We start from the raw sequence: 26,090 nt of genomic DNA on the forward strand, positions 1-26,090 counted from the left end.
AACGACACTTAAAATAAGTTGATATCTTTCGAACGACATTTGCATTCTTTATCGATGAATTGCAGCTTACAAAGCAATGCTTGATTCAAGAACTTTATATTTGAGATTGATCGCAGTTGAAATTAAACTTGAGAGTACTGTATATCATTTACTTCAATGAATTTGGCAGCAGTTTTAAATTTATTGAGTATAGAGCCAGTCAAGTAGGCCTTACTCTCGTCTCCCAACTGATAAAAGTCCAAACATGTTCGCTGATGTCCGACCAAAAACTGATGAATGACTGAGTTGATTTTGAACTGGCCCCGCTCTTCTTCCTCAATGAGGTTAAGTTGGCAGATTATTGTGCGCGAGGTAAAAATGCCGCACTTGGTTAAGTAGATAGTGCTGAAATGCTTTCTAGTTATTTTTATAACAGTTCAACACAAACTTCGCTTAGTGGCACTTTTAAAAATAGCAGATGGCGTGGTGGCTCCTTATAAGCAGCCAGGTTGCAAAATTTCTTGTGGATGTTTCTGTAAAGACACAAGGTGTTCTGGTTTTTTTCCACTCATTCAGTGTTTTTGATCTTTGATCCTAACATAATTGTATGTATATAAACAAGTTTATCATATTCACATCTTTTTCCTGTACTTTAACTTTTTCTTCATTTATTTATTTATAAAAGTAAGGAAGGCTGGGCCATTGTGCCCCTTTCTGGTTACATTACTGCTCAAAAGCACAGACAATTGATTAAGCAGTTTTGAATAAAATTTTATTGCATATGAAAAATTTAGAAATTTTTTTTTCTATTTACAAAATGTCTGATTAATATTGAGAAATCTGATTATTCTAATATAAATTAATAGTCAATAACTTACAACAAAATTATTTATTATTTAAATAATTTCAACAAATTTTATAACTATGTACAGTACATTTGATATATTGTATATAATTTTCTAATTAAACTATGGCCCTATATATTTCAAAATTCATGCAAAAAAAAAAATTGTATGGACTTAAAATGTTTTTCTTTGTTTTAAATGTTATTTTTTGAATGAATATTGAAATATACTTCTTCTTAAAAGTTTTAATGTTTTAAAGTAACTTTTGATCACTTTAAAATTATATACTAGACACCCAAAAAACACTAAATAAATTAATATAGGTGTTTTATTGAAAACTAGATTATTGTCTGAAACCTAAGCATTAGCAACAGGAGGTGGTGGCGGCTTGGTGAAATCGTGAACTTCCCAATCATAATAGGCTAAGTCGCGGAACATCTTTAAATCATATGCCACACGATCTTCGATGTAAGTTAGTTTTACTCCTAAATCTTCCAAATTTGGTAATCCTGGTGTTAAGGTATCTGTAACATGATCCTGAAAACAATCATTTAATTACAAATATAATTTTATAATAAAATCTAAAATATAAACAAAACATTTCTTACTCTTTCAACTTTCTCCCAGCTTATAAATGGATATACTGTCATAATTCTTTCAACAAAGCTAACTTTCAACCTTTATATCCAAGAAAAAAGTAAAGAAATAATTAAAATTATGTACATTTTTACCATACCTTTGAACTTTTAATACAAATTGATAATATATTTAGTTACCAAAACAAAGGACTAAATCTCATATCAGTTCTCTTATATCCCCAGTCTGGTCCTTTTTTCAGTACTAGGTATACCCAATCAAGCAATTCTCCTAAGAAATATCTTCGAGGTCTAATTTTAATGCATATTAAATTATATGAATAAAATTATTCATAGTATATATAGATAATAATAGAATAAAGAGAATTTGAAATTAAAAGGTGGGAAATGATCACTTTACTTTAAACATTTTACATACTATAGAATGCCTTACCCAACAGCTTCAAATGTCTTTCCAATAGCATCATCATCAAATACTGAATTAACAATTCCTTTAGCAACATCTGACACAAAAACTGGTTGTTTTATTGTTTCATTTCCTTTCTTCCATAAAGGAAGGCTGCGAATTTGACGTCTCCCTAATGATAAAAGTAATTAATCATTACCTTCAAATAATTTTATTGTAAAACTAAAATTTTCAGCAAATGTGGGAAGAACTGCATTGATGTCTGTCTTATGTTCATGCTACGCACATTGAACATCTGCAGAAACCAAAACAAACTTTCAGGTTGCTATTTTTATTGTTACTTTCTGCTTCAAGAAACTTTAGTGTGTGTGTGTGTGTGCGTGTGCGTGCGTGCGCACCAATGTAAAATTTCAAAGTTCTTTTAATTAATTCTTTTAACATATATAAATTTTTAAATAGGCACTAAGAGACCTTTTATCAGACCAATCAGGAGTTCAGCCAAGCCAACAATCTCATTTAATTTTATTAATAATTTAAATTAATTTCCAAACATGTTAAAATAAATTATTTTTTACAGAAAATTTTAAATAATTTTAGTACACAGATTTTAAAATAACTTACACGTTTTTGCATAGTAAAACAGAAAACGATCTGGTTGACCAAACATATCAGATGGCCGAAATATTATTGCTTCTGGAAATTCTTCTCTTACCGCTTGTTCGCCTCTCCACTGAAATAATGTTTTAATAAAATTGTAATATTAAACTTAGATTTAATGACATCACAACATCTATTATAATTCAAACAAAAGTATTGAAAACATAAATCTAAACACTAACTGAAAATTTTATAAGACATTTTTAACCTGCAATGTAACTTGTGATTATTATGTAATTTTAAAAGTGTGTTAAACAAAACATATTATGTCTGTAATATGTAATATTATGTTAAAAATACCTGCAAATATGAAATTGAGCTGTTAGTTACAAAATTAAATGTTTTTCATAATTATAATTAATTAATTGTTATTAATATAATTAATAACATAATTATAAGTCCATACAGAGTTTAATTATATATTTTTAATTTCAACTGATAATTCTCCCTTAAACTGTTTTTCACACACAATTCTTTCTTATACCTTTCATATCTCTTACCTATATCTCTAGCAAATTCCACCTGTTAGTATTTTTGCTTAAAGTCACTTCATTAGGATTATGAATATAATATACAACAAGACGCTAAAATTTTTTAAAATGTTTATAAATCTGTTTTACATATTAACTTTTAATTTTTGATATTTATTACAATACAATATACAATACTGTATTATAATCAAGACTATGTTTTCAGTTGGAATATGAAAGTACACTATATTGGCAGATAATATAAAGAGTATTGACAGCCAATACATATGGCAGATGTTCATTAAGAAAAGTTCTATATGTTAGGGCAATGGTGACTGGTACAATAAAAACAAACAAAATGAACTGAAGGCCACTTATCAGTCATAACAAATGCCATGGGCTGCTTGGAGCCAATGTAAATAGCAAATGGGATGGAAACCATCTTTCACTGGAGGGCTTCTTTTGATGATGAACACTAGCAATTGTCTGTTCCCATTACATAATGATATTTACAACTTATCCTCACATTTCTGACTATATTATATATATACTTTACTAACATGAAATTATTTATTAAATATCAGTGTGATTCTTAATTAATAAACATTCACATAAAAATATGTTATGGATTATTACTTAAATATATTTTGGAAGTTGTGATCATTAATTTGTAATATTAGATGTAATGAATAGATAATATATGATCTGATGTGTTGAACTAAGTTGCTTAATTTTTTAAAATTATATCTCCCTGTGTGTGTATTAAGAAGACATTTTGATGAGTGGCTAGATGGTGAAGTATGGGAGCACAACATATTTGGGGTAGACATCCCAAAAAAATTCCTGCAGTGTCATTCATCCAGATTCAATCTGTCTGCTAGAAGACTGACACTTTAACAGTCTTGGTAATCTGGTCAATTGCTTATTCATTAAGAATGATTTTGTCCTAATAATGGAACTTTCAGTTATTTTTAGTTCATACTTGTTTTTCTATTAATTTCATACATTTTTCAATATTTTTCTTATTTTTGTCAATGTTTAGAAACAAAGACATTTCTCCAGACTGACTTATCTCACATATGCAAACTCCACTAAAAATAAACAAAATATGATTAACTATTCCATAAAACAAAATAATATGAAATTAATTATGTAATCTTTTTAAAAATAGATATTTGCATCTAAAAAATACTTTCTATCACTGTAAATAATGTAATGATTTATATTAACAATGTCTTCATAATACAAAATATTGTATAAAATTGTATTGTTTTGTACAATATTTTATACTAATGTACTGATATGATAAATCCTTCAAGTGTTGCTGTCACACACAGTTTCCTTTAATATTGCTTTTCTATAATATTAGTATAGAATTTTTCTATTCTTATGACATTTTTTCATTTATAATAATTTCTTCTATAAATGTTTTCATCTAGAATCTCAAAAGGAAATTATTTCAGTTTATTTTAAATACAGTAAAACCTCGATTTAACAAACCAAACTTCAGATTCAACAGATAAAATTTCTGGTCCTTATGTCATATACAAAAATTAACACCCTATAAATTTTTGAATGCATTTTATATGTAATTAAATTAAAAGGTTATTTTTTCAAATGCAAAAGTGACTGCTCATAAAATGTATTATCCAAACCATGTCTGTCTATTTATTTCAGTTTAGATTATACACTTGTTTATTACAGTCTTAAAACTACAGTCTTAAAAGCAATTTTACATATAGAAAACTTTTCTGTGAAATTAAATTTCTCACAAATAATTAGTGTAATTAAGATTAACACATACACATAACTAAAAATGAATAAACTGACTAATTCCTCAATTTTTTAACACACACATTTAGAAAATCCACTTTATTATATAACAGTCAACTTTAATGGATAACCCTCACCTGAATTACTCTATTAAATTGAGATTTTACTGTAATTATAAATAAAAGACTAGGAAAAAAAAAACAAGTTATTAAATGCTAAAGACAAAATAAAAGATAATAAATCATTTTATTATGAAGAAACACAAACAAACTTATAAAGACTTATTTTCTATACCAAAACAAATATATAATAAATATCTACAAAATTTCAACATTTAATGGTAAAGTGAACAGATACACACTTTTTACTACTGCTTACTGGAGTTCAACCTTTTAAAATTGCACTTTTAGATCTTTTTTGTTCATAATCAGAGTTGGTTTGGTTCCAATTCTGATGATGGACCAAAAAATAAAAATAAAAAATGCTTAGTGAAAAGTAATTTTAAAAGTTTGAATTCCATGTAAGCAGTAGTGAAAAGTGAGTTTGTCGGAATGGAGTGTATAAAGTCAGTGAAGAATCAAGTCATATACACTGGAAAGTGCATTTAACTATCATAAAGAAATAAATAATATAGAAAATAACTGCTGATGAAGAACTCTTCAGGGAAGAGTTACTGGAATAAATTATCTGAAAATTAACTAAAAAAGAATACTAAGATAATATAGAAACATTTTAAAATGTTTGATGCTTCAGAAGATTCTAAAATAATAATGATTAAAATAATTCAGAAATATACCAGAAGATCAAAGTATATTGCATTATAAGTATAAACATCTTCAATTACTATATAAAAATATTTTCCTTGGTTATAAGAATTTAACCCATTTCAAATAATTTTAATAAAAAAAAGTATTTGTATATGTATTTAATTTTTTCAAGAAAAATTATGTAATGAGAGCAAAACATTATACCTTAGAAGCAAGAAAACGAGAGCCTGATTTTATAATAATTGGTTTTGGCTTCTCACATGCATTGAGTGCAGACACATGAATTAATTTCTTCACTCCCAATTCTTTTGCTATGCGAGCAATGTTTCGTGCTCCTGTCACATGTACATCTTCAAAACTGAAATTTCTGTTAAGGAAAATGAAAATTTTTATAAATTTAATTTAAAACATTTTTGTAATATTGATATTTGTCCATTCATTATCAATACTGAAAAATATGAAAATAAAAAAAAAGCAAAATTTATTAAAGTAATGTATACATTCAAACTAATTTCAAAATTCCAGGATTGTTTTCCAATCCTGGAATTTTGAAATTAGAATGTGAACATCAATTGTTAAATTTTTAAAATTATTAAAACATGCAAATTCTCTTTTCTTCTTAAAATATGTCTACTTTATTCAAGTTATTTTCAAAATAAATGATTTTTAATAATTAAGCCTAATGGAGTCCCTAAATTATTTAAATTTATAATATTCAAATTTTCATGAAAATTTTGTATCAAACTTCTAGTTCTTCTGCTATATTGAAATCCTAATTAACACATGATATAAGAATATACAGATAAACCTCTTATATATATTCCTATAATTTGTGTTTTTCCACAATTTACACCATATTTTTCTTGTCCCAATTTTTTCTTATAATTTGTAGGAAAATTTTTGAATAAATAGTATTTCATAGTTTGTACATTTCTTCCAATTTACACATTTTGATTTTGAAAATTACAGATTTAATCAATCACATTTTCAAAAACAAGAAAAAATAAATTAAAATAAATTTTATTTATTTTTTGATATGTAATGTGTGTTTATTATAAACAGAAAAAATAACGTAGACTTAAATATTTGAAAATATATAGTATTTGGAACTAAAATATTAAGCAAATATAATAATTTTAATTATCTGTGTTAGAATTAAATTGATTAGTTAGCAATATTAGTACTTTGAAAATGATTACATAAATCTGAATTCTAAAATTAAAATAATGCAAACAGCATTTTATATCAAATAGTTTATAAAAAAATTACATAGTCATAGTCATTTTTGGCTACTATTAATTTTTAAATGTAATAGTATTTCAATATAATATTTTAGCTTAATTTCATTTTATCTTATTTTGTCTTTTATAAATTCTCATTTGTTGCAGTATTACCTGTTTTTTATATGTTCTATTTTAAAATGATTTTTGGGCTGCAATTTAAAAAGTTGTAAACCTAAATTCCAAATGTTGTTGTCTGTCTGTCCTTCCTTAATCTTGAGAATGGTGTTTGATAGATGAAAGTCAAGACCAGATATGGAAATTTTAGGGGCAGGAGGCTGTGATATACAAACTTCCAGTGGAGACCAGAAGTCACATGATTCAGAAGTCACAGAAGTTCAATTCGAAACTTCCCCTGAATGTACTTACACAGCTGACTGCCATGACTCTGTTGTTATCAGAAAAAGTATGAGGTACAGGGACAAGACACTACTAATTTGAGATGGAGAACATATACAGTATTTTAAATTATATAAATTAAAAATATTAAAAATTGCAGTGTGGCATTGTGACATCATCACAATAATTTGTTTTTACATTCAATAAATATTCATAATTATTATTTGTTTTTACAAGGATGTTACACTGTGCTGGGGAGTTATTTCTTGCCTATGGCATTACCTTTGTAATCAATTAAATAAAAATAAAAATTTAATAACAATAATTACCTTGTTTCTGTTTCTTTTCCAATCAAATTTATAACCAAATTTGAATATTTCATTGCTTTATATAGTGATTCTTCATCTTTTAAACTGAAAGGCTAAAAAGTAATAAATTAATAAGATACATCAATTATATTTAAAATTTTTGAAAATTTTTTATATGATACACATATATTCTTTAAATACAATAGAATCTATATTTTAATCACAGATATTATCATCAAAATTAGCATACCCCAAAACACAAATTAAAATACATTTACACAATTTTGCTTATTGTGGTCATTATTGTTACCTTCAGGTAAATAATCATTTTTAAGCTGTCATTTCCACTATAATAGCTCAAGATATGGCTGTTAATGTGTAATCATTATGTTTTCAGGTGTCCTAATCAATCCTAACTAATATTTTAAATGTTAAATGTTTATCAATTTAATGTTTATTTACTTGCAGTATAGTAGTTAAAATAGTTGGGATTTCTTACTTTAATTATATACTAACTGTTACTAAAGACAGTATTAAAAAAAAAAAAACAAACAGACACACAATATTTGTGCAATTTAGCTTCAATTAAAATGATAAATTTATATTTATTAATTTGATAATTATAATAAAGCACTTCAAAAATTGATCTCTATATATATAAAAATGGACGTGTGTGTCCCTAGATTTCACTTTTCAGCCAAAACTACACATCGCACACGAATGGTGTTTGTATGTGGTAGTAGCCCCAAGTCTCCATTCATGCACTATGGTGGTTGCATCTCGATAGCTATAAGGGTGCAGGAGATATGTGGTTGAAAGTGGAAGATTTTCTATTTCGATTTTAAAAATTTTCGAATTCATATTCGAATTGGTTCGGTTATAGAACGATTGTAAACGTTCCAGAAAATTGATCAAATTGAAAATAGTTCGTTTGACTGGACGTAAAAATTCTCTAATTAGTCTGGAGATGGGGGACCTAATTCTTGATTCTGTGAAAACGGGTAAGATTGGCTATAATGTAATTATCTTAATCTTCACTATCATTACTTTTTGCCCACAAATAAAAACCCAGCGAAGCAAGTCCTTGCAGCTAGATTCTAGATTACTAAAAAAAAACAGTTTTTTATATATAACAAAAACTATTTTACATACAAATAAAAACTCAGTGAAGCGGGTCTTAGCAGCTAATATTTGAATAATTTGAAAACTAATTAAACATATTTATTGTCAAAGTCAATGAAGACAGAATTTCAACTTATTTCTTTGCACAATGTTATTAGTCCATTATTATTATTATTATAGATATGTTTTGTGAGTTATACTCGATTCACACCGGTGGCTATGTACTATGCCAGACCAGAGTCAAGGCATAGCAACCAAAACAAACCTAAAATTAAATAAGTGTGTCAGTGTCACTGTCTGTATTCAGGAATTTCCTAACAATGTGGCATGTATTCAATATAGTGGCCTTCTGTAGTGTGATGTATGTATTTCTACTCAATTGTAAAGTTCCCAGGCTTTTGTGTAGTGTGTGTGGTATCACACCTGTACAGGAGAGAACGACAGGTACAATAAGCACCCTTTCCATCCTCCACAGATGCCTTATTTCCTGGGCGAGTTCTGTGTACTTGCTAAATTTTTCAGTGCATGTGTTTTGTACATTGTGAGTGTTTGGAATGGCTATGTCTATAATGTATGTGATTTTATTGTGTTTGTCAATGAGTGTGATGTCTGGTCTGTTGTGATAAATTGTTTTATCAGTGATTATGGCTCTGTCGTAGTACATTTTGTGTGTGTTATTTTCCAATACTGTCTGTGAAATATACTTGTAGTATGGCTCGTGAATGTCTACCAAGTTGTGTTTCTTTGCAAGCTCTTGGTGTATTATATTTGCTACTTGATTATGTCTGAGTAAATAATCTGTCTGTGCCAAGAGCTTGCACCCAGAAGTGATGTGTTGTATAGTTTCTGGCATGATGTGACATTTTCTGCATGTGTCATTTGTGAGTGTTGTATCTTTGAGTATGTGTTTTCTGTAGTTTTTAGTATTTATGACCTGATCCTGTATGGCAATCATGAATCCTTCCATCTCCCCAAAGAGGCATCCCCGATCTAACCAGCTGTTTGATGCAGTTTTGTCAAGAAAATCCTGGGCCAGGTCATAAGGATGCTTGCCATGGAGTGCCTTTTGAGCCCACAATTGCTTGATGGTGTCTATGCTTTTTATGTGTTGTGTCATGTCTGTGTGTTGTGAGTGTAAGTTTAATGGTGTGCTATTTAAGTCTGCTAGAGTTACTGCTTTATATAACTGTGATGTTTCTTGTTTCCTGTAGAAAAACTCTCGCAGTGACTGTAGTTGTTTGTAGTGAAGGTTAACTATGTCAATCAGGCCACGTCCGCCATCTTTACGTGGAAGGGTTAATCTTTCTGTGGTGGATTTAGGATGATGATGTTTATGCTTAGTAAGTGTTGTTCTTGTTTTCCTTTGGAGTTGCTCGAGATCTGTGTGAGTCCAATGTATAACTCCAAAAGAGTATGTGAGTACTGGGATGACATATGTGTTTATTGCTTTAACTGTGTGTTTTGCATTTAGCTGTGTTTTGAGAATGGCATTTAACCTACTTTGGTATTCTTTAATTAGTCTTTGCTTTATTTGTGTATGTTCCGTTAGTTTGGCCTGTTGGAATCCTAAATACTTGTAGAACTCACCCTCTTCCATAGATTCAATAACGTCTCCATTTCCAAGTGCAAAATCTTCTTTCTTCAGGATTCCTTTTTCTATGTGAAGTTTTTTGCATTTGTCTAAGCCAAACTCCATTTGTATGTCCTTAGTGTATGAGTGTGTGATTTGTAGGAGTTGATGAAGTTGTTTCTGTGTGGATGCATAAAGTTTTATGTCGTCCATGTACATGAGATGGGACAGTGTAAACTGTGTTGTTTTTCCATGTCTGATATTGTAGCCATAATGCGTGTTGTTTAACATGTTGGATAATGGGTTCAGGGCTAGGCAGAACCAGAGAGGACTCAAGGAATCTCCTTGAAAAATTCCTCACCTAATGAATATTTCGTTTGTTTGTATGGAAGTATTACTAACTCTGAGATGCAGTGTTGTTCTCCAGTGCTGCATAGTGTTTTGGAAGAATGCAATGAGTGATGAATGTATTTCGTACATGTGTAGAATATGTAGCAGCCAACTGTGTGGAATACTGTCGAATGCTTTTCTGTAGTCTATATATGCCATGTGTATGTTTCTGTGTTGTTTGTGTGCTTGCCGTAAAATGACTGAATCTATGAGTAACTGTTCTTTGCATCCCCTGTGATTTCTACGGCAACCTTTTTGTTGTTCTGTAAGAATGTCGTGTTCTTCAACATGTTTGTATATTTTGTTTGTGATACAGGATGTCAATAATTTGTAGAGTGTTGGAAGACATGTAATTGGTCTGTATTGTGTGGGGTCTGTGGTTTTGTTGTTTTTAGGTTTCATGTAGGTAATGCCCCGAGTAAGAAATTTTGGCATGTCTTGTGGATTGATGATGATGTGTGTTAGATGTTTAGCTAGTTCCTGGTGCAGTGATGTAAACTTTTTGTACCAGAAATTGTGAATGTTGTCTACACCAGGTGTCTTCCAGTTGTGTGTTCTGTTAACAGCGTAGCGAATGTCGTGTATGTTTATTTCAGCACAGGGCATACTTGGTATGTTATGCAAGTTTCTGTTCTCCTCCTTGATCCAGCCTGCATCAGCATTGTGTGTAACAGCATTGGACCAAAGAGAAGACCAATAAGTTGTGAGTTCTTCTTCTGTTGGTGTGCCACTGTGCTGTGTATCAGTGTTTGTTTTGGTACTGATTTGTCTGTAGAAAAGTTTTTCATTGTTTGTGAATAATTTATTTTGTTGTTTTCGTAGTGTACATGTTTTGTATCGTTTGAGTCTACGTGCTTTGGCTGCGAGTTTTTGTTTTAGTGTATCGATGTATTCTGTAATGTGTGTGTTGTGATGTTCATGTTTTGTGTGTGTTTTAATTTTCTTGAAAATGTTTTTGAGTTGTTTCTTTAATTTGGGTGTTATGTTGTTTTTAGTGTATTGTGTCAGCCTGCCTAATTGCTGTCTAATGTCATTTATTTGTGTTTCTATTCTTCTCTGCCAGGCAGGCTTATGATAGAATTGTGTTTTGTGTGTGTCTGTCTGTGAGTGTATTTTCAGTCCATGGTGTGTTACTACTGTGACTGCCCCAGCATAAACTAATGTATGAATGTCTGTAAGTGTAGAAATTGAATGAATGTAGTTTGGTAGTAAGTGAGTGTTTACATAATCTAGTGTTTTTCCTACTGCCTTTGACGTGTTGATTTTTGGTATTCGTGGTCTTTGTGTGGGATCTGTACCAGTATATTTAATGAGTGTTTCCTGAAATATAAGTGAGAGCGTATTAACTAATTCTATGTCTACGTTATCAGTGATGGATGGGGAAGTGCCTGCAGTATCATTAGTGGTACTTGTTGTGTGTGTGCTGTAATCAGTGCTTGTTGCTGGATTATCCTGACAGGTTACGTGATCTTCATTAATGTTAAATGTTTCTGTCTGTTGATGTATTTGATCAGCAACCTGTTGTTTGATAAGTTCAAGTGTTGTTTGTGGGATAAGGTTGTTGTGTATAATTGTTCGTTTTTGATCAACAACCCTTTGTTCGGTGACAGTGAGGTGAGGATATTGTTGTGTGAATCTATGGTGTAGTTGTTGTCTGTATGCTGTCATGTTTGTTTCGAGTCTTGTGATGGTGTAGTAAGTGCGGATGATAAACTCGTTCATTTCTGTTGTCCATTTCATCCGTTGGCGTGGTTTTCCAGCCTTTGTGGTCTGTGGATGCATTGCCACAGAAACACCAAGGCTAGGTTGATTCCTCACATCTGTTGAGGGCATTGCAGTAGCCATGCTTGGGCCGGCGCTGCTTTCGCCACCGGTAACCAAGGGAGACTGGAGCCTATTTTTCGAACGTGAGCCTCTGCCTAACCCACGAACGCGGACCTTGTTAACCCGGGCGACGTCCGAGCCGGTATCATACTTAGATCTGGTTACTACCATAATGATTATCTCCACAGAATGTGGGTGTGTAGTCACTCTTAGCTTCATTTCTCCCCATAGACCTTACTGGCATGGGTGTCCCTACCAGGAGCTTGTGCTCCAGCCTGCATTGCCCTATGGATCAGTAAAATTACTGGGCTCTCCCACCACGACCAGGTGGTGACCACGGGAGAGTTATTATTATTATTATTAGTGTAAACAAATCTCAAAGTGATTAAAATAAACAGATTTTTCTGTAATTTGATTCATATTTAATATTAAAAATATAATACTTATATTATATTAAATTATTAATATATTATACTATCATTAGTTAATTTACAGACTTCCTTGCATGAAGTTGTCCTTAGAGGAAGCAGACACAATTCAAAGGCATTCAAAGGAAAATATGAAGTCTATAAATGCCAAACCTAAGGACATACTTGATAATTCAGTTGAAGGAAATTCACCATCTAGGACCTTTATCTATGCTTTGAATGGTAAGAATATTGTGATAATCTAGCCATTGACATTCAAGAAAAATAACTGATATCATCATCTCTACATACTGTTTTTTAGTGTTGAAAAGAGTACAATTACAGATTTAAGTACTGAGAGATTAGGTGCACATTCACAATCAAGGATTAAGAGTTAGAAGTGAACTAATTACTTTTCACTTTACTTTTAGTATATGAAAATTCAACTCTTAATCCTTGATTGATATGAACATAACAGAAACAGTGTAAATTTTACACAAAAAAGAATAATTTAATTATTCTTGTATATTTTGTTTAACATTTTGTTCTTGATGCATAAATATCATTATTTCAAATTAATTATATTTATTTCATGTTGTTATATCAACTGACTCATGTATATAAACTAGTATAGCAATGCTTATTAAACCAAACAGGCAGAAAAAGGCATGCCAAATAAAATCTGCTGGTTGTTCTGAACTGGAAAAAGTAATATGGAAAAAACATTCTGAATTTAACTCATACTATGAAACTGAATTTGCATAAAAGCTTTCAACTATTGAATAATTATATGCAAATGCATTTACAACACCAATATTTGTGAATAAGGAATCTGTAAAACCAATATACCAATATCAACAGATGTTTTCAAATACTTTATAATTTTAAGTTAAAAAATAATGTAAAACTATTCTTTCATAAAAAGTTTAAATTGTTTATCAATAAATTTTTATGTTAAGGATGATTTAATCATTGATTAATATCATCATCAAAATTTCCAAATAATACTTACATGAAATAATATTTGACCTAAATCACCACATAATTTCAAATTACCAACATCATAATTGTCTCCTCTATAAGGAATAATTATTTGAGTACCTAATTTACCTAAAATTATAATAAAAAATAATACAAGTTGTTAATATCATTTAAAAATCAAACATGTATAACAAATTTTATTTATTATTACAACCATTCTTGATATAAGAGAAATTTAAAAATTTACTGTTAAATATAAATTTTAAATAATAATTTTTATTATATATTTCCAAACTTATTCAGATTCAACCAATTACTCAGAACTGGGTATATTTAATAAACAGAGCAAACAAAATCAATTTTTAGCACAAATTTATAAGAAAGCAAACACTTTTAACTGTGTTAAACAGGCATCTTCAGGTAACTGGGGCATCATTACCCCTCTTTTAATATGTAAACAGCAATCACCTATTCTGAGTAACTTTTCTGTTTGAATTATTTGTTTTAATGGCTGAATTCAAACTGCAAAGTTCAGTTAGCCTAAAGATGCCCATTTAACAGGGTTGAAAATGTTTGCTTTCTTATAAATTTGTGCTGGCTATTAGTTTAATTTGCTTTGTTCATTCAGATTCAATTACTTAAAAGTAATGAAGGAAAATACTTTGTGAAGTGCATTTAAAAATTAAGATTTTGAATGTTTCTAGCCATATTCCATACTCTCAGAAACAAATATTACAAAAAATAAAAAAAACTTGCATGATTATAAAAAAAAACCATTTTTAAAATAAAGAGTAGAATGCAATACAGAAATAAAATATATTATAAATAAAGTTAATTTATATATGAGCAATGTATACATCAATTAATTTCATTTATTACAGTATTTTCCTTGATTTTTAGTTGAATTTATTCATATATTAATGAGTAGAGCTCTTCATAAGTCAGAAAGTGTTTCATCTGTAATTGAAGTTTAAAGAAATAGCATAACTATTAAACATGACTTTTTGCAAATATCTACAACTCGGTAAGTGGATGTTGTGATGAAACCAGAGTTTTGAAATTTGACTTCTGGGCTGAGATATTCAAGGTCAAAGCTCACCATGTAAAGTCTATGGGCCAATTGTAAGTTTCAACACAATCATTAAACATGAGTTTATGCTAATACAGTCCATTCCTAAATGATAGAGCCACTGTGAAATAATGACATTCAATGAAATAAGTAACTTATTGTGTAACTAATTTCTGTGTAGACAAAATGGATTTTAATGTCACTACTGGATGAATGTAAAGTTTCATAATTTAACATTTAATCAGTCACTCCATGGTCCAACTACTTTAACTGTCCCCTGATTTCCTGTAATTTTGCTGCACAAACAGTTATTTCTTCCTCTTTGTATTTGTTTGCTATGAACAATAAAAAACAACAGAATAAAATTGATTATTGGTTTATCATGTTATTGTACAATAATAATTTTACCAAAAGCATTTATTTTATTATTTTATTACTGTATTTTTAACAACATTGTAAAGGATATATTTGTCCCAAAATGAGTGTCATCTCTGCTTTAGCAGTTATATTGCAATTAATATGCAAAATAGTACACAGGATAGTATAAAATAGAGGGCTTTTCTGCAAAATATACTTTGAGAATAATTTTGCAAAATATACTTTGAAAATAATTCTGCAAATTATACTTTGAAAATAATTCTGCAAATTATACTTTGAGAATATATGATACATTAAAGGTTTCATCTTGGAAAGAAAAAAATCATTTTCTCAGTTTGAATAATAAATAACTGAACTGTACAAATTGAAACTTTCAATTAGAGAAATTTCTAGAAAACTCATCATGTTGTGGCAAATCCACATCAATTCTAATGGAGAATATGGAAGAAAAAAGTTATCTGAAAGACCCTCTGCACTGAATTTCAGTCAAAAATAGTAATTTTCAAGAAACTTAGCAATTCTATAACGGGTCTGAGATAAATTGCATCTCATCAAGCCATATGTGTGTCAAAATCAACAGTATAGAGTTTTCAAATCATCTATGAAATAAGGAAATGAAACAAATTCTCAAATTCTAAATAAGAGACACAAATAGAAGCTTTTGGCATGGACTTAATATCACATGACATCGATTGATAAATGGCAACAAGTTGTATGGAGTGATGAGAAGAAATTCAACAGGGATGGGCCAGATGACTGGAAAAGCTATTGGAATGATATTAGAAAAACTGAATAAATTAAGTCAAGACACAGCAAGGTGGTGGAGGTGTTATGATGTGGTATACATTTCATGGAGTGGTATGACAAATGTAGCTTTTAACTCTGGTCATATTATTTCTGCAGGATATCAGCAAGAGCTAAATAAGCACCTTACTCAATTTGCAGAAAACAATTAGATGAAAGTTTTTCAAATTTCAACAAGAAAATGAACTTGCTCATAATGCAAAATCAAATTGGGAATGGTTTCTGGCAAATGGTATGTATGTCATGAACTGCTCCTCATATTCTCCTGATGCCAATCCTACAGAAAACTTACTTTGTTTCTTAGAAATGAAAGTATATAGGAATGGAAAGCAATATACATCAGTGGAATCATTAAAAAGCAATAACTAATTCTTGGAAGGAAACTTCAGATGAAGAACAGGAAAACCTTATTAAAACAATACCAGAGAGAGTTTATGAAGATCTTAAGATTTTAATAAGAAGAATCACTAAAAGATAACTAGAACAGATAGAATTTAGAAAATAATTAATAAACAAGGTCCACTTATTGTTTTTTAAAAATAAATAAAATCATTTATTATTTAAGTGTTGAAGCAGCTCTATCATTTTGGGACAAATATATCCTATACAACATTGTTAAAATTCATTTATATTTTTATTTTATTACTACTTTTTTCATAAAATTATTATTATTATTTGATATTGTAATAAACTGATAGTCAACAAGCATATAAAATAATAGAAGAGAATGTTTTTTATTAATGTCATTATTTTGCAATGTCTCTATCATTTTGAAACAGGTTGTATGACTTGGTAAGGCTAATGTTGTGATGAAGCTGAATTTTGAAATTCAATCTATGCGTTGAGATATTTGAGGTCAAAATTTGCCATGTAAAGCCTATGGTCCAATTGCTGAAATTAAACTTGTCATACTAAAACATATCGATTGAGCTTATGATTACTGTCAATTTACATTGATGACAAATTTTTATTTTGATCTTTATGACATGCATTTAACACACACAATGTGGTAACAAAATCAATTTTTGAAAACATGCCCATGTGCATGTTTTACACATTTCTTCAAGTTTTTGTTGGTTATGATGTTAGGCATAAAGAAAGTTTACAGAAAGCAGATGTCTACAGAAATTTAAAACCAGTTTTGAGGGAAGACGTTGCAAGTTCTCCCTCGAATCTGTGGTTTTAAATTTCTGTAGACATAATGTTACAAGCATATCTGCACGTTGGTCTTTCTGTGTCAAGCCAAAAGAATAAATCCTGGCCATGGAGGTTATAAATACAAGGTGTATTCTGAAACAGGAATACACTTAATATTTATAACAAAAGAAAATCTACAAAATCCAGAAAAGATTTTTTAAGAATATACGGGATGAGTCAAAAGTCACTTCCATGCTTTTCATTTCAAAAGTACTGAAGAAATATTAATTTTATTAATATAGTTACATAGAAAGTCTTGAATGGAGAATTAAATGAGACCTGTTTTTGTTGAACTTGAAAAGCATTTACTTATGCTGTAATTTTTTTAATGAGCAGAGGTAATGTAAAAGTTCCAATGACATAGTTAAAGAACACATTTAATTAATCTAAAACATTTAGGACTGCATAATTTTCAACTTTAAATTTATGAGGAGTAAAACAATTTTGTTTTACATGATCTTGAAGATCATTTTAAAGGTCAACAGAAAGGTCCCATCTGATTCTCCATGTATGACTTCTCATATTAACAAAATTAATACATCTTTAGTATTTTTGAAATAAAAACAGTGAAAGAGACTTTTGACTCACCCCACATTTATATTTATCATGTAGATTGTTAAAGACAAATTTATTTGTTCTAGCATTGGTACTATTTATAATTTATATACTAACTTAATTTATTGCTGTCATTCTGTTACAAACATATATTAAAAGTACTACTCAAACTGGGTATATGAACACTACACAAAATAACCAATATCCAGAAAGAAAAACTACAAGAAAGTAAATGGTTTCATCCTTGTTAAACAGACATCATCAGGCTAAATGTTCTTCACAATTTGAATGTAGCTGTTAAAACAAACAATTCAAACAGAAAAGTTACTCAGAATAGATGATTGCTGTGCATATGTTAAAAGACAGGTGACAAGAGGGAGAGAGGGAGAGTGAGGGAAGAGAGAGAGTTGCAAGACTAAACTTTGTAGATCAATTTCCTTGTAGGAGAGGAGAGGAAGGAGTCTATATCTAATGTTGATAGCCACATTTTTTCTTGTGGATTTGTAAATTTCTAATTGTTCTAAATATCTAAGCCATTCTTTGTGGGAGATGCTATGTTGAAGGCATGCTCAGTCAAAATGCACATCTACATCAGGATCAATGGAGTATGCACAAGCTCTTTCATGATGAAAGCCAAATATTCTTTAAAATGGATGTTTAAAGGTTGCCCTGTAGCACCCACATATTCTAAGTTGCAATTGCTCTGTGATCTGTAATGGTGATAGTATGTACACCAGGTTAGAAAGAACAAACCTACAAGAAAAAATGCAGCTATCAAGTTTAGAGATGTACACTCCTTTTCCCTGCATGGAAGTCAAATTAGAAGTTTAGTCTTACAACCTTCTCCCTTTCCTCTCTTTTTTACATCATCCTTCTTTTAACCTTTCAACAGTGGAATAGTCAGGCATGGTGCTGTCCCAAAGTAGTAGAGAATAAACATGGGAAATTTTTAAAGTACTTTTCTATGCATTTTTTCTCATTGCTGTTTCAGAAAAATATTTTGTAAACAGTTATGTCTAGTAAAAAAAGTATTTTTTTATTGTTACATAATTCATTTTTCAGGTGAATTTTTTTTTGCAGTAGTTTTTGACGATACTCCCAAAAGAATTTAATGGATATATCCGTCCCTTACTGCTGAGTAGTTTTAACATGTGCACAGCAATCACCTATTCCGATAACTTTTCTGTTTGAATTGTTTCTTTTCACAGCTGCATTCAAACTGAAAGTCAATTAGCCTGACAATGCCTGCTCAACATGAATAAAAACATAGTTTTTCTTGCTGGATATTGGTCATTTATACAGTGTTTATATCTATTACACTCATATTTTATTTAACAAAATATAATGAATTATATAGAATAAATAAATACAAAATGCATGATTCCAAAAATCTGTGACTTATTTTGTGTAATCTGTCTGTAGGTCAAAGATTTCTATTTATGTTAAAAATAAGCAGAATAAAAAAATTTAAATCAATGGATATTTTTGGAGAATATAAAAATTTATTTTAAAATGTATACAACTTAATTATATCATTTAATGAATGGTTCTTTCTCCATTGTATATTAATTGGTTGTGTTTATTTAGTTTTACACTAGTTATTTTTATGTTTTGTTTTTGGAGAAATCTGAAAAATGGTACAAACTAATTGTCTCTAAGATTTAGTTGATGTAATAAATAAAGAATATTGATTGAATTGTACTAATTCTTATTATTGTTTATTTTTAAAGTGTTTTATTGTTAAATAGGAAGTGGTTCTTACCTATAGACGTCATCAATGTAAAAAAAATATATATATATATATATATATATATATAGTTACCAGTTTGTACAGTTCAAAATTATTATAACATAAGTACAGTTTATCATAAAGTTCCATTTTGTTTCTTATTTAATAACCTTAAATATATTAATTCTGTACCTAGTTGATTTACAACACGTCTTCCCAAGATTCCATTAGCACCAAAGACAGTAGCTACAACACCACTAAATGAAGATCTTCCTCCAGTTCCTCTTTTAAATGAAGCCAAGTTTTGTTCTGATGAGTAATTCCTTTTAAACTGATGAGGAAAATAGATTGTAGTAATGATTGGTAGTTGTCCTAAAATATTAAACAATTGAAGGTAAATATTTTAATTCAGGATAGAAATTATTTATCTAACCTATACTTTACATCATAATATCAAACATAATTACAAAAGTACTTAAAATAAGTTGTTTATCTATATAAAAAGAACTTATTCTTCTATTTTAGATAATGTTAAGAATTAAAAATTGTAAAACAGCAACCACACAGAGGGTTGTATATAGCAAAATATAACCTACTTGAACCTATAACCGGTGCATACAGTTTAATCTGCCAAAACAAACATTTTAACCCTTTCTGGGTTATTCTTCAGGTAAATCACCTGGATCAAACACGAATACGAAAAAATTTGAACAAATCCAAACGCTGTTGAGTTTGAATTGTTTGGTTCGTTTGTGTATTCTGTCACGTGACATGTTTGGAAGTGCTTGAACTTAACGATCAATGTCCAAACGCAAGGGAAAGTTATGTCAAAATACATAACATACGTGAGAGTGAGATAAATAATTAACAACGATCTCACATGTTCCCCAGTAATTTTTCTTTATTCTTTACCATGTAATAAATAGTATAATGCTTCTCTCCATATGTAGTAAGTTCTACCATGCCATGGAGAGGCTAATCTCGTCTCTTGTATTAATGCATGAGGATGTGTCATATGCCTTAAAAATTTCCATCTCCTCTAACCATTTCAGGTGGTCAATGTGTGGTGTGGTGACAATTAATTGTGCTCGAGTGAAGTCCGCCACAATTTCAGGATCATTTGCATAAGTGGAGAGTGAGGTGGTGCATCTATTGCATTGTATATCAGAGATATGCTCTTTTAACCTAACCCCCAATGAATGTTTAGTCGATCATATGTATACCAAATCCCTGTTAAACCGGTTATCCCTTAGCGAGACTGTATAGATGCCTGATAATCTCTCCATATTGGATCGGTCTTTTCTGTTATGTAAGCGAACAAAGTACTGCATCTTCTGTATGTCAGGGTAACCTTTTGTTTTTTTGCGATGGTGCTGTATAAAGACCTTAAGAGGGGGTTGAACATAAGAGGTATCCTCATATTTTCCATCCTCGTGCTATTGCTTTGCCCCACTGCTGTAATGGTGGAAGAAGCCTGCACCTGTTTATGGTGCTCCGAGATTTTCCATATCATATTGTGGTAACCATGGGACCTGGCAATGCCTTCCAAATATTTTAACTCTTCTGCGAGCGCATAATGCATAGAAGAGTGCATGTAGGCTCGTTTAACCAATGCCCTGGTTAAACAAGAAGGGGTTAAGAAAACGTTCGTTTTGGAAGGTTAAACTGTACGCACCGGTTATAGGTTCAAGTAGGTCATATTTTGTTAATTTAAAATTGTATTGACTTTTTAAGTTTATTCAAATTCAAATTAAGTTTTTGCAGTAATGTATGCAATATTACATTAAGCTGGGAGATTATATACGCCAGACAGAGACAGTAAAGATAAAATATGACAAAGTAGTGTAGCCTGTCGGAAGCTTATAACACAATTTACAGAGGAGAGGAAAAACAAATCTTGAGAATATTTTCTAGACTAAAGGAATAGGAAAGTTTACTCCAATAAATCACTAATGAAATAGTTATCATTCTAAAAATGTTTCAAAGTTTCTCTAATAAGAGAGAGAACAGGGAGAGAGCCTCTGATAAGAGGATCAAAACAGAAACCTCCTAGATTTTTTCATAATAAAAATGTTTATTTGGAAGACTGTCTATCTTAATGAATTAAAATAAACTATGTTAACATGCTACATACAATTATATAAAAATATATGATAAGATTAATTTATTCTACACCAGGGGTGGGCAAGCAAGAGTTCAGTGGGAGCCGAAATGTAGGTTTTGCAAAATGCATGAGAGACGCAGTTCTGTACTTTTTTATTCTGTACCACAGTTCTGTACTGCGATTTTATTATATAATATAAATATAATATAAAACAAATATTAAATTTTTTAAATAAACATATTTCACAAAATTGTGGAAATAAAATTGTAAAAATAATAATAAAAAACAGAAATTAACACTTTCAGCAAGAGCCGCATGTAACTCAAAAAGAGCCTCATGCGGCTCTCGGAGCCGCATTTGTCCATGTCTGTTCTATACGATGGGTATAAGAAGTCATTGTCTCTGCTATTTATGCAGATATTGGTAACAAAATGATTATAAAGGTGCATTAATTTAGTTGAGTAACCACAGCAGCTAGTTTATCCTTATTACTTTGGTTTTTATATCATGAACTGTTAATATATAAATAAAAATTCAATTGATGTCTTTGCTACATCTAAGATAAATTCAACAAACAAATTATGGTAATATTTCTTAATTTGGATAACTGCATAAATATAACTACATATATTTAAATAAATTTCAAGACAAAAATAAAACAGTCAAATTAATAAAAGTAAACAAAAACAATTTTTTGTTTACTTTTATTATTATTTTTATTATTATTGTTCATATATATAAAATGGCCACAAAGTCCCTCTGCATTAAATTGGGTCCCGAATTAATTTTTTTTATTTTATTTGTTTTGCAAAGATCAGTATGACAGACTCTGATGAGTGTGCAATGCCATAGAACGGTAACAGCCAAATCTAGCCGTAAATATAACCAACATATCACTTATAAATGATAGAAATAGACCTACTTTTTGTATATATGGAACATATAAACATATTTGTGGCCACATATTTACAACTGTTGTGCAATTTGGTCCATCAATTGTACAGTTTTGGCACCATTGCTGTAATTAATTATGTTCATAACTACTCCATTTCACCTTACAACAAGTTAATCTTACAACAGTTGAAGGGTCCCTTTAATAACTTGGCGACATGATCAATACTCAGAATGCAAAGAAAATTCATAGGTGCATAAAGTAACTTGTAATTAACATACATAGAGACTTTATTTCCACTCGGTACTTAATAAAGTTTAACCTATCTTTTAATTCTATTAGATATATAAATGCATCAAATTAAACATCATATTTAACACAAAATCCATTCTAATGCATAACTTGCACATTATTCTACAAATAGAGCAGAAGTTACTTTTAGGTAAGTTGTGTACACATGTGTAAATACACAAATTATCTAAAGTTAACTTTTATCAGAAATAGAAATAAGTTAAGGCAGTGAAAGTATATTTTTTCTAAGTTTAATTTTACGTAACTAAAATGTCTATTTCAGTAACTACTGTTAATTTAAAGTTAAATTTTAATGCATATTTACTAGAACAACCCCGAATTTGTAAAATAACAGCAGCCATCTTATTTCGTTGGGGTTTTTTTTTTTTTCTTCTTCTTCTTGACAACAGATGGCAGCAAATATACTATTAAATATAGCACAAAAATAGCCAATAAATAAATTCTATCAGCGTCGGTAGATTAAATTACAGTCGACCCCCCTATAACGTACGTTCCTATAACGACAATTCCTATAACGTAGCGAAAAAATTGTAGAAACTTTCGTATAAAGTACCTCCTATAACGTCGTTTCGCGACAAGATTGATAGAGTCTGGACCAATAGTGGATGAGCAGCCGAACTACTTTCCTCCGACCCTGCGCCACGCTACGGAGCGGCTAAATTGAGTTTGCTATCGTCTGTTTAGTATTATATATAAATTAGGTACTGTACATATAATTATATATTAACTTAATTTATTGTAACTTTATTATAATTATATATATGCTTTCTGCCGCCTGGCAACACGCTACGGAGATTTTAGGCTAATAAGTTGAGTTTATTATCGTCTGTACAGTATGTAAATTAGGTACCGTAAGTCTAATACAGCACTAATTTTATACATTTCTTGTGAAAGAAACACTTCTTATTCAACGGCCATAAAAATTATTTATATTAATGATGTCTCCAAAGTTCAACGAAGTCTTCGCAGAAAAATAAGTTGTTAGAAATCGCGGCAGCCGTTTAATGTGCTGTTCCGCGATGAAAACAGCTTTAAGCAACGGCGTAGTCGAACGGTACACACTCGGTAAGTAATCCTATAATTTTTTGTTTATAGCGTAGTTTATACGGATTATTCCCAAAAAATTATACGTGTTTTGGAAATGTTGAGTGGAATTAGTCTAGAATCGGTTAATTTTATAGAAGAAAACCTTTCAAACAGCCTTAGTCCGTAAAGTTCCCACCTATCGGGCTGCGATTGGCTCATGTATTTAATCATTCCTACAACGTAATTTTCGGTTAGCGTTGAACGTATCTAAGCGTTATAAGGGGGTCTACTGTAATTAACTGGTCTTTCGACTACTTATCTTCAGTCGTTGCTAAAATCAACTAGAGACAAATATTACCACTAGGAGCATTGCAATCACTTCAAGAGCGCTGGATCGAATCGCTGTGAGGTCGAATGTTTTCTTTTTATTGAAAGATATACATTACATACATTTAGTGGAGCACTCCCTCTGACCTGTAGCATTAAATGCTACTGGCTTGAGGTATTCCTCTTTTAATTAACCCTGCTTCGCATATGCTTTGCAGGTAGTTATGATTATATAGTCGCGGTCGTAGCCGCAATATTTTAATACCCGACAATTCTATTTTTTACATTAATTATATTTTTGTTGAGTAAAGTATTTGTTGTCATTAGTTTGACAATGAACTATGAGAGAAATTTTTATGTTCTGTTTTTATAACAAGTTTTTATAAATTCATTGAAATAATAATATATGTTAACATTATTTATAAGGCTACTTTTCCTAATAGGCCAATTGTAACCTTCTTTATTACAAACTAATTTTAACTCGTTTCTTAGTTTTTCATATTGCATACAGTCAAATAAGATGTGTGTGGGTGTTTCACTTACCCCACAAATCTCACAGTTTTCATCATCTCGATGATTAAATCTATAATGATATTTCGCAAAATCTCCATGTCCTGTCACGAATCTTGTGAATTTGTGTCCAATTTGTAGATGTTTGTTATTTAACCTCTGCTTAATATCTGGTATGTATTCAGAGCTCCCTTCCTTTTGTAGTTATTTCCCACCGTTGTTGCCACTGTAATATGTATCTTGTGACTACACGCCATATTTTAAACCATATGATTTGTATATATATCTTCACTTCACCTTCGTTTGTCCTATTTGTTTACTCTTCTATAATGTTATCGTCTTCCCATTGACTTGAGTGTGTGGGTGGACTGAGAGGAAAGGAATGAATGGAAGGCTTTTGAGAGGGGAAATGAGTGGACTAGATGAGAGCAGGGCCGGCCTTCTCTATAAAGGGGCCCGAGTGCAAGAAACTATTTGGGCCCTACATTTTTTGTAAAATGAAAAAAATTACAAACACGAACATATATTAATGCATGTTTATTTAAAGCGTGATTTTGTTCTTGCTAATACACGAATTACTTCAGAAAAATTATAATTTTTTAATTTCTTTTTCGATGCTTAATATAGCAAATGCATTAAGCGTTCTGCACACATGCTGGATCGAAGATAATTCTTTATTAATTTTAATTTGCCGAAAGAGCGCTCAGCACTTGCTATAGTAACTGGCAACGCAAAGAAAAGTTTTAATACATTTAGAAATAACTCATTATAATTATTATTTAGTATGTATTGTGCGTTATTTACATCCCTTTCATTCAAAATCAAATCCCGTAGCAAACCAATTTCCTGGATTAGGTTTTCATCTATATCTTTGTTATAATGGAACATTTTTCTAATTCATGTTTTTCTAAGGTTTTCATATCAGTGATTAATTTGAAATCAGAAATAATATTTGGTATACTTTTAAATCTATCTTCTATTTGTACAATAACAGTATCAATTAGAGTGTTAAAAAAATAACATCTAAAATTCCTCTACCGGGTTTTCTAAAGCTTCACCTGCTATTTCGGAATATAACCTTTTCCTTTTTCAGGAAAATGTTCTGAAATATTCAAATTACGTGCTAGCACTTTTACTTCGTCTAAAAATGTGTTAAATTTTGGATTTCAGTTTTAATTTTATTGACTAAATTAAAAGCCGACTCAAGAATAATTGTTTTTGCTTGAAATAATATTGATAGCGTTGATTTTACACAACATTGCAAACCATACTATTAAACATAAAATAAATGGCATTTCTTGTATTGAATCCAATAGACTTTTAGCTTCGGATACCGCTGTATTATCGTTACTTACATAAATAAATTCTTCTAGGGCATTACAAGTTTGTTCAAACTGTGTATATGTTACTGTGAATGACCGATATCTGGCGAATGTCAACATTCACACAGTCGTTTCGTGTATGTACGAAATA

At 30.2% G+C, this 26,090-nt stretch overlaps 1 protein-coding gene across 2 annotated transcripts; it reads right to left on the bottom strand.

Moving 5' to 3' along the window:
- Nucleotides 1–1,050: 1,050 nt before the first annotated feature.
- Nucleotides 1,051–23,150, bottom strand: LOC111617855 (NADH dehydrogenase [ubiquinone] 1 alpha subcomplex subunit 9, mitochondrial-like). 2 transcript variants are annotated; one of them, XM_023359179.1, is made up of 10 exons: nt 23,059–23,150; nt 19,639–19,818; nt 13,746–13,843; nt 7,442–7,533; nt 5,698–5,860; nt 2,448–2,556; nt 1,854–1,998; nt 1,601–1,711; nt 1,433–1,502; nt 1,051–1,361 (listed from the first exon to the last, which is right to left on the bottom strand). In XM_023359179.1, exons 1-10 carry the CDS (start codon nt 23,093–23,095, stop codon nt 1,182–1,184), a joined length of 1,185 nt encoding a protein of 394 aa, XP_023214947.1. In that variant the 5' UTR covers nt 23,096–23,150; the 3' UTR covers nt 1,051–1,181. The 2 variants fall into 2 exon arrangements, with proteins under 2 accessions (XP_023214947.1, XP_023214949.1); XM_023359181.1 differs by lacking the exon at nt 23,059–23,150 and adding an exon at nt 22,473–22,979.
- Nucleotides 23,151–26,090: the final 2,940 nt, after the last annotated feature.

This window comes from Centruroides sculpturatus, unplaced genomic scaffold, assembly GCF_000671375.1.
Source record: "Centruroides sculpturatus isolate CEXI.00-Female unplaced genomic scaffold, Cexi_2.0 scaffold104, whole genome shotgun sequence".
Taxonomy (NCBI): domain Eukaryota; kingdom Metazoa; phylum Arthropoda; class Arachnida; order Scorpiones; family Buthidae; genus Centruroides; species Centruroides sculpturatus.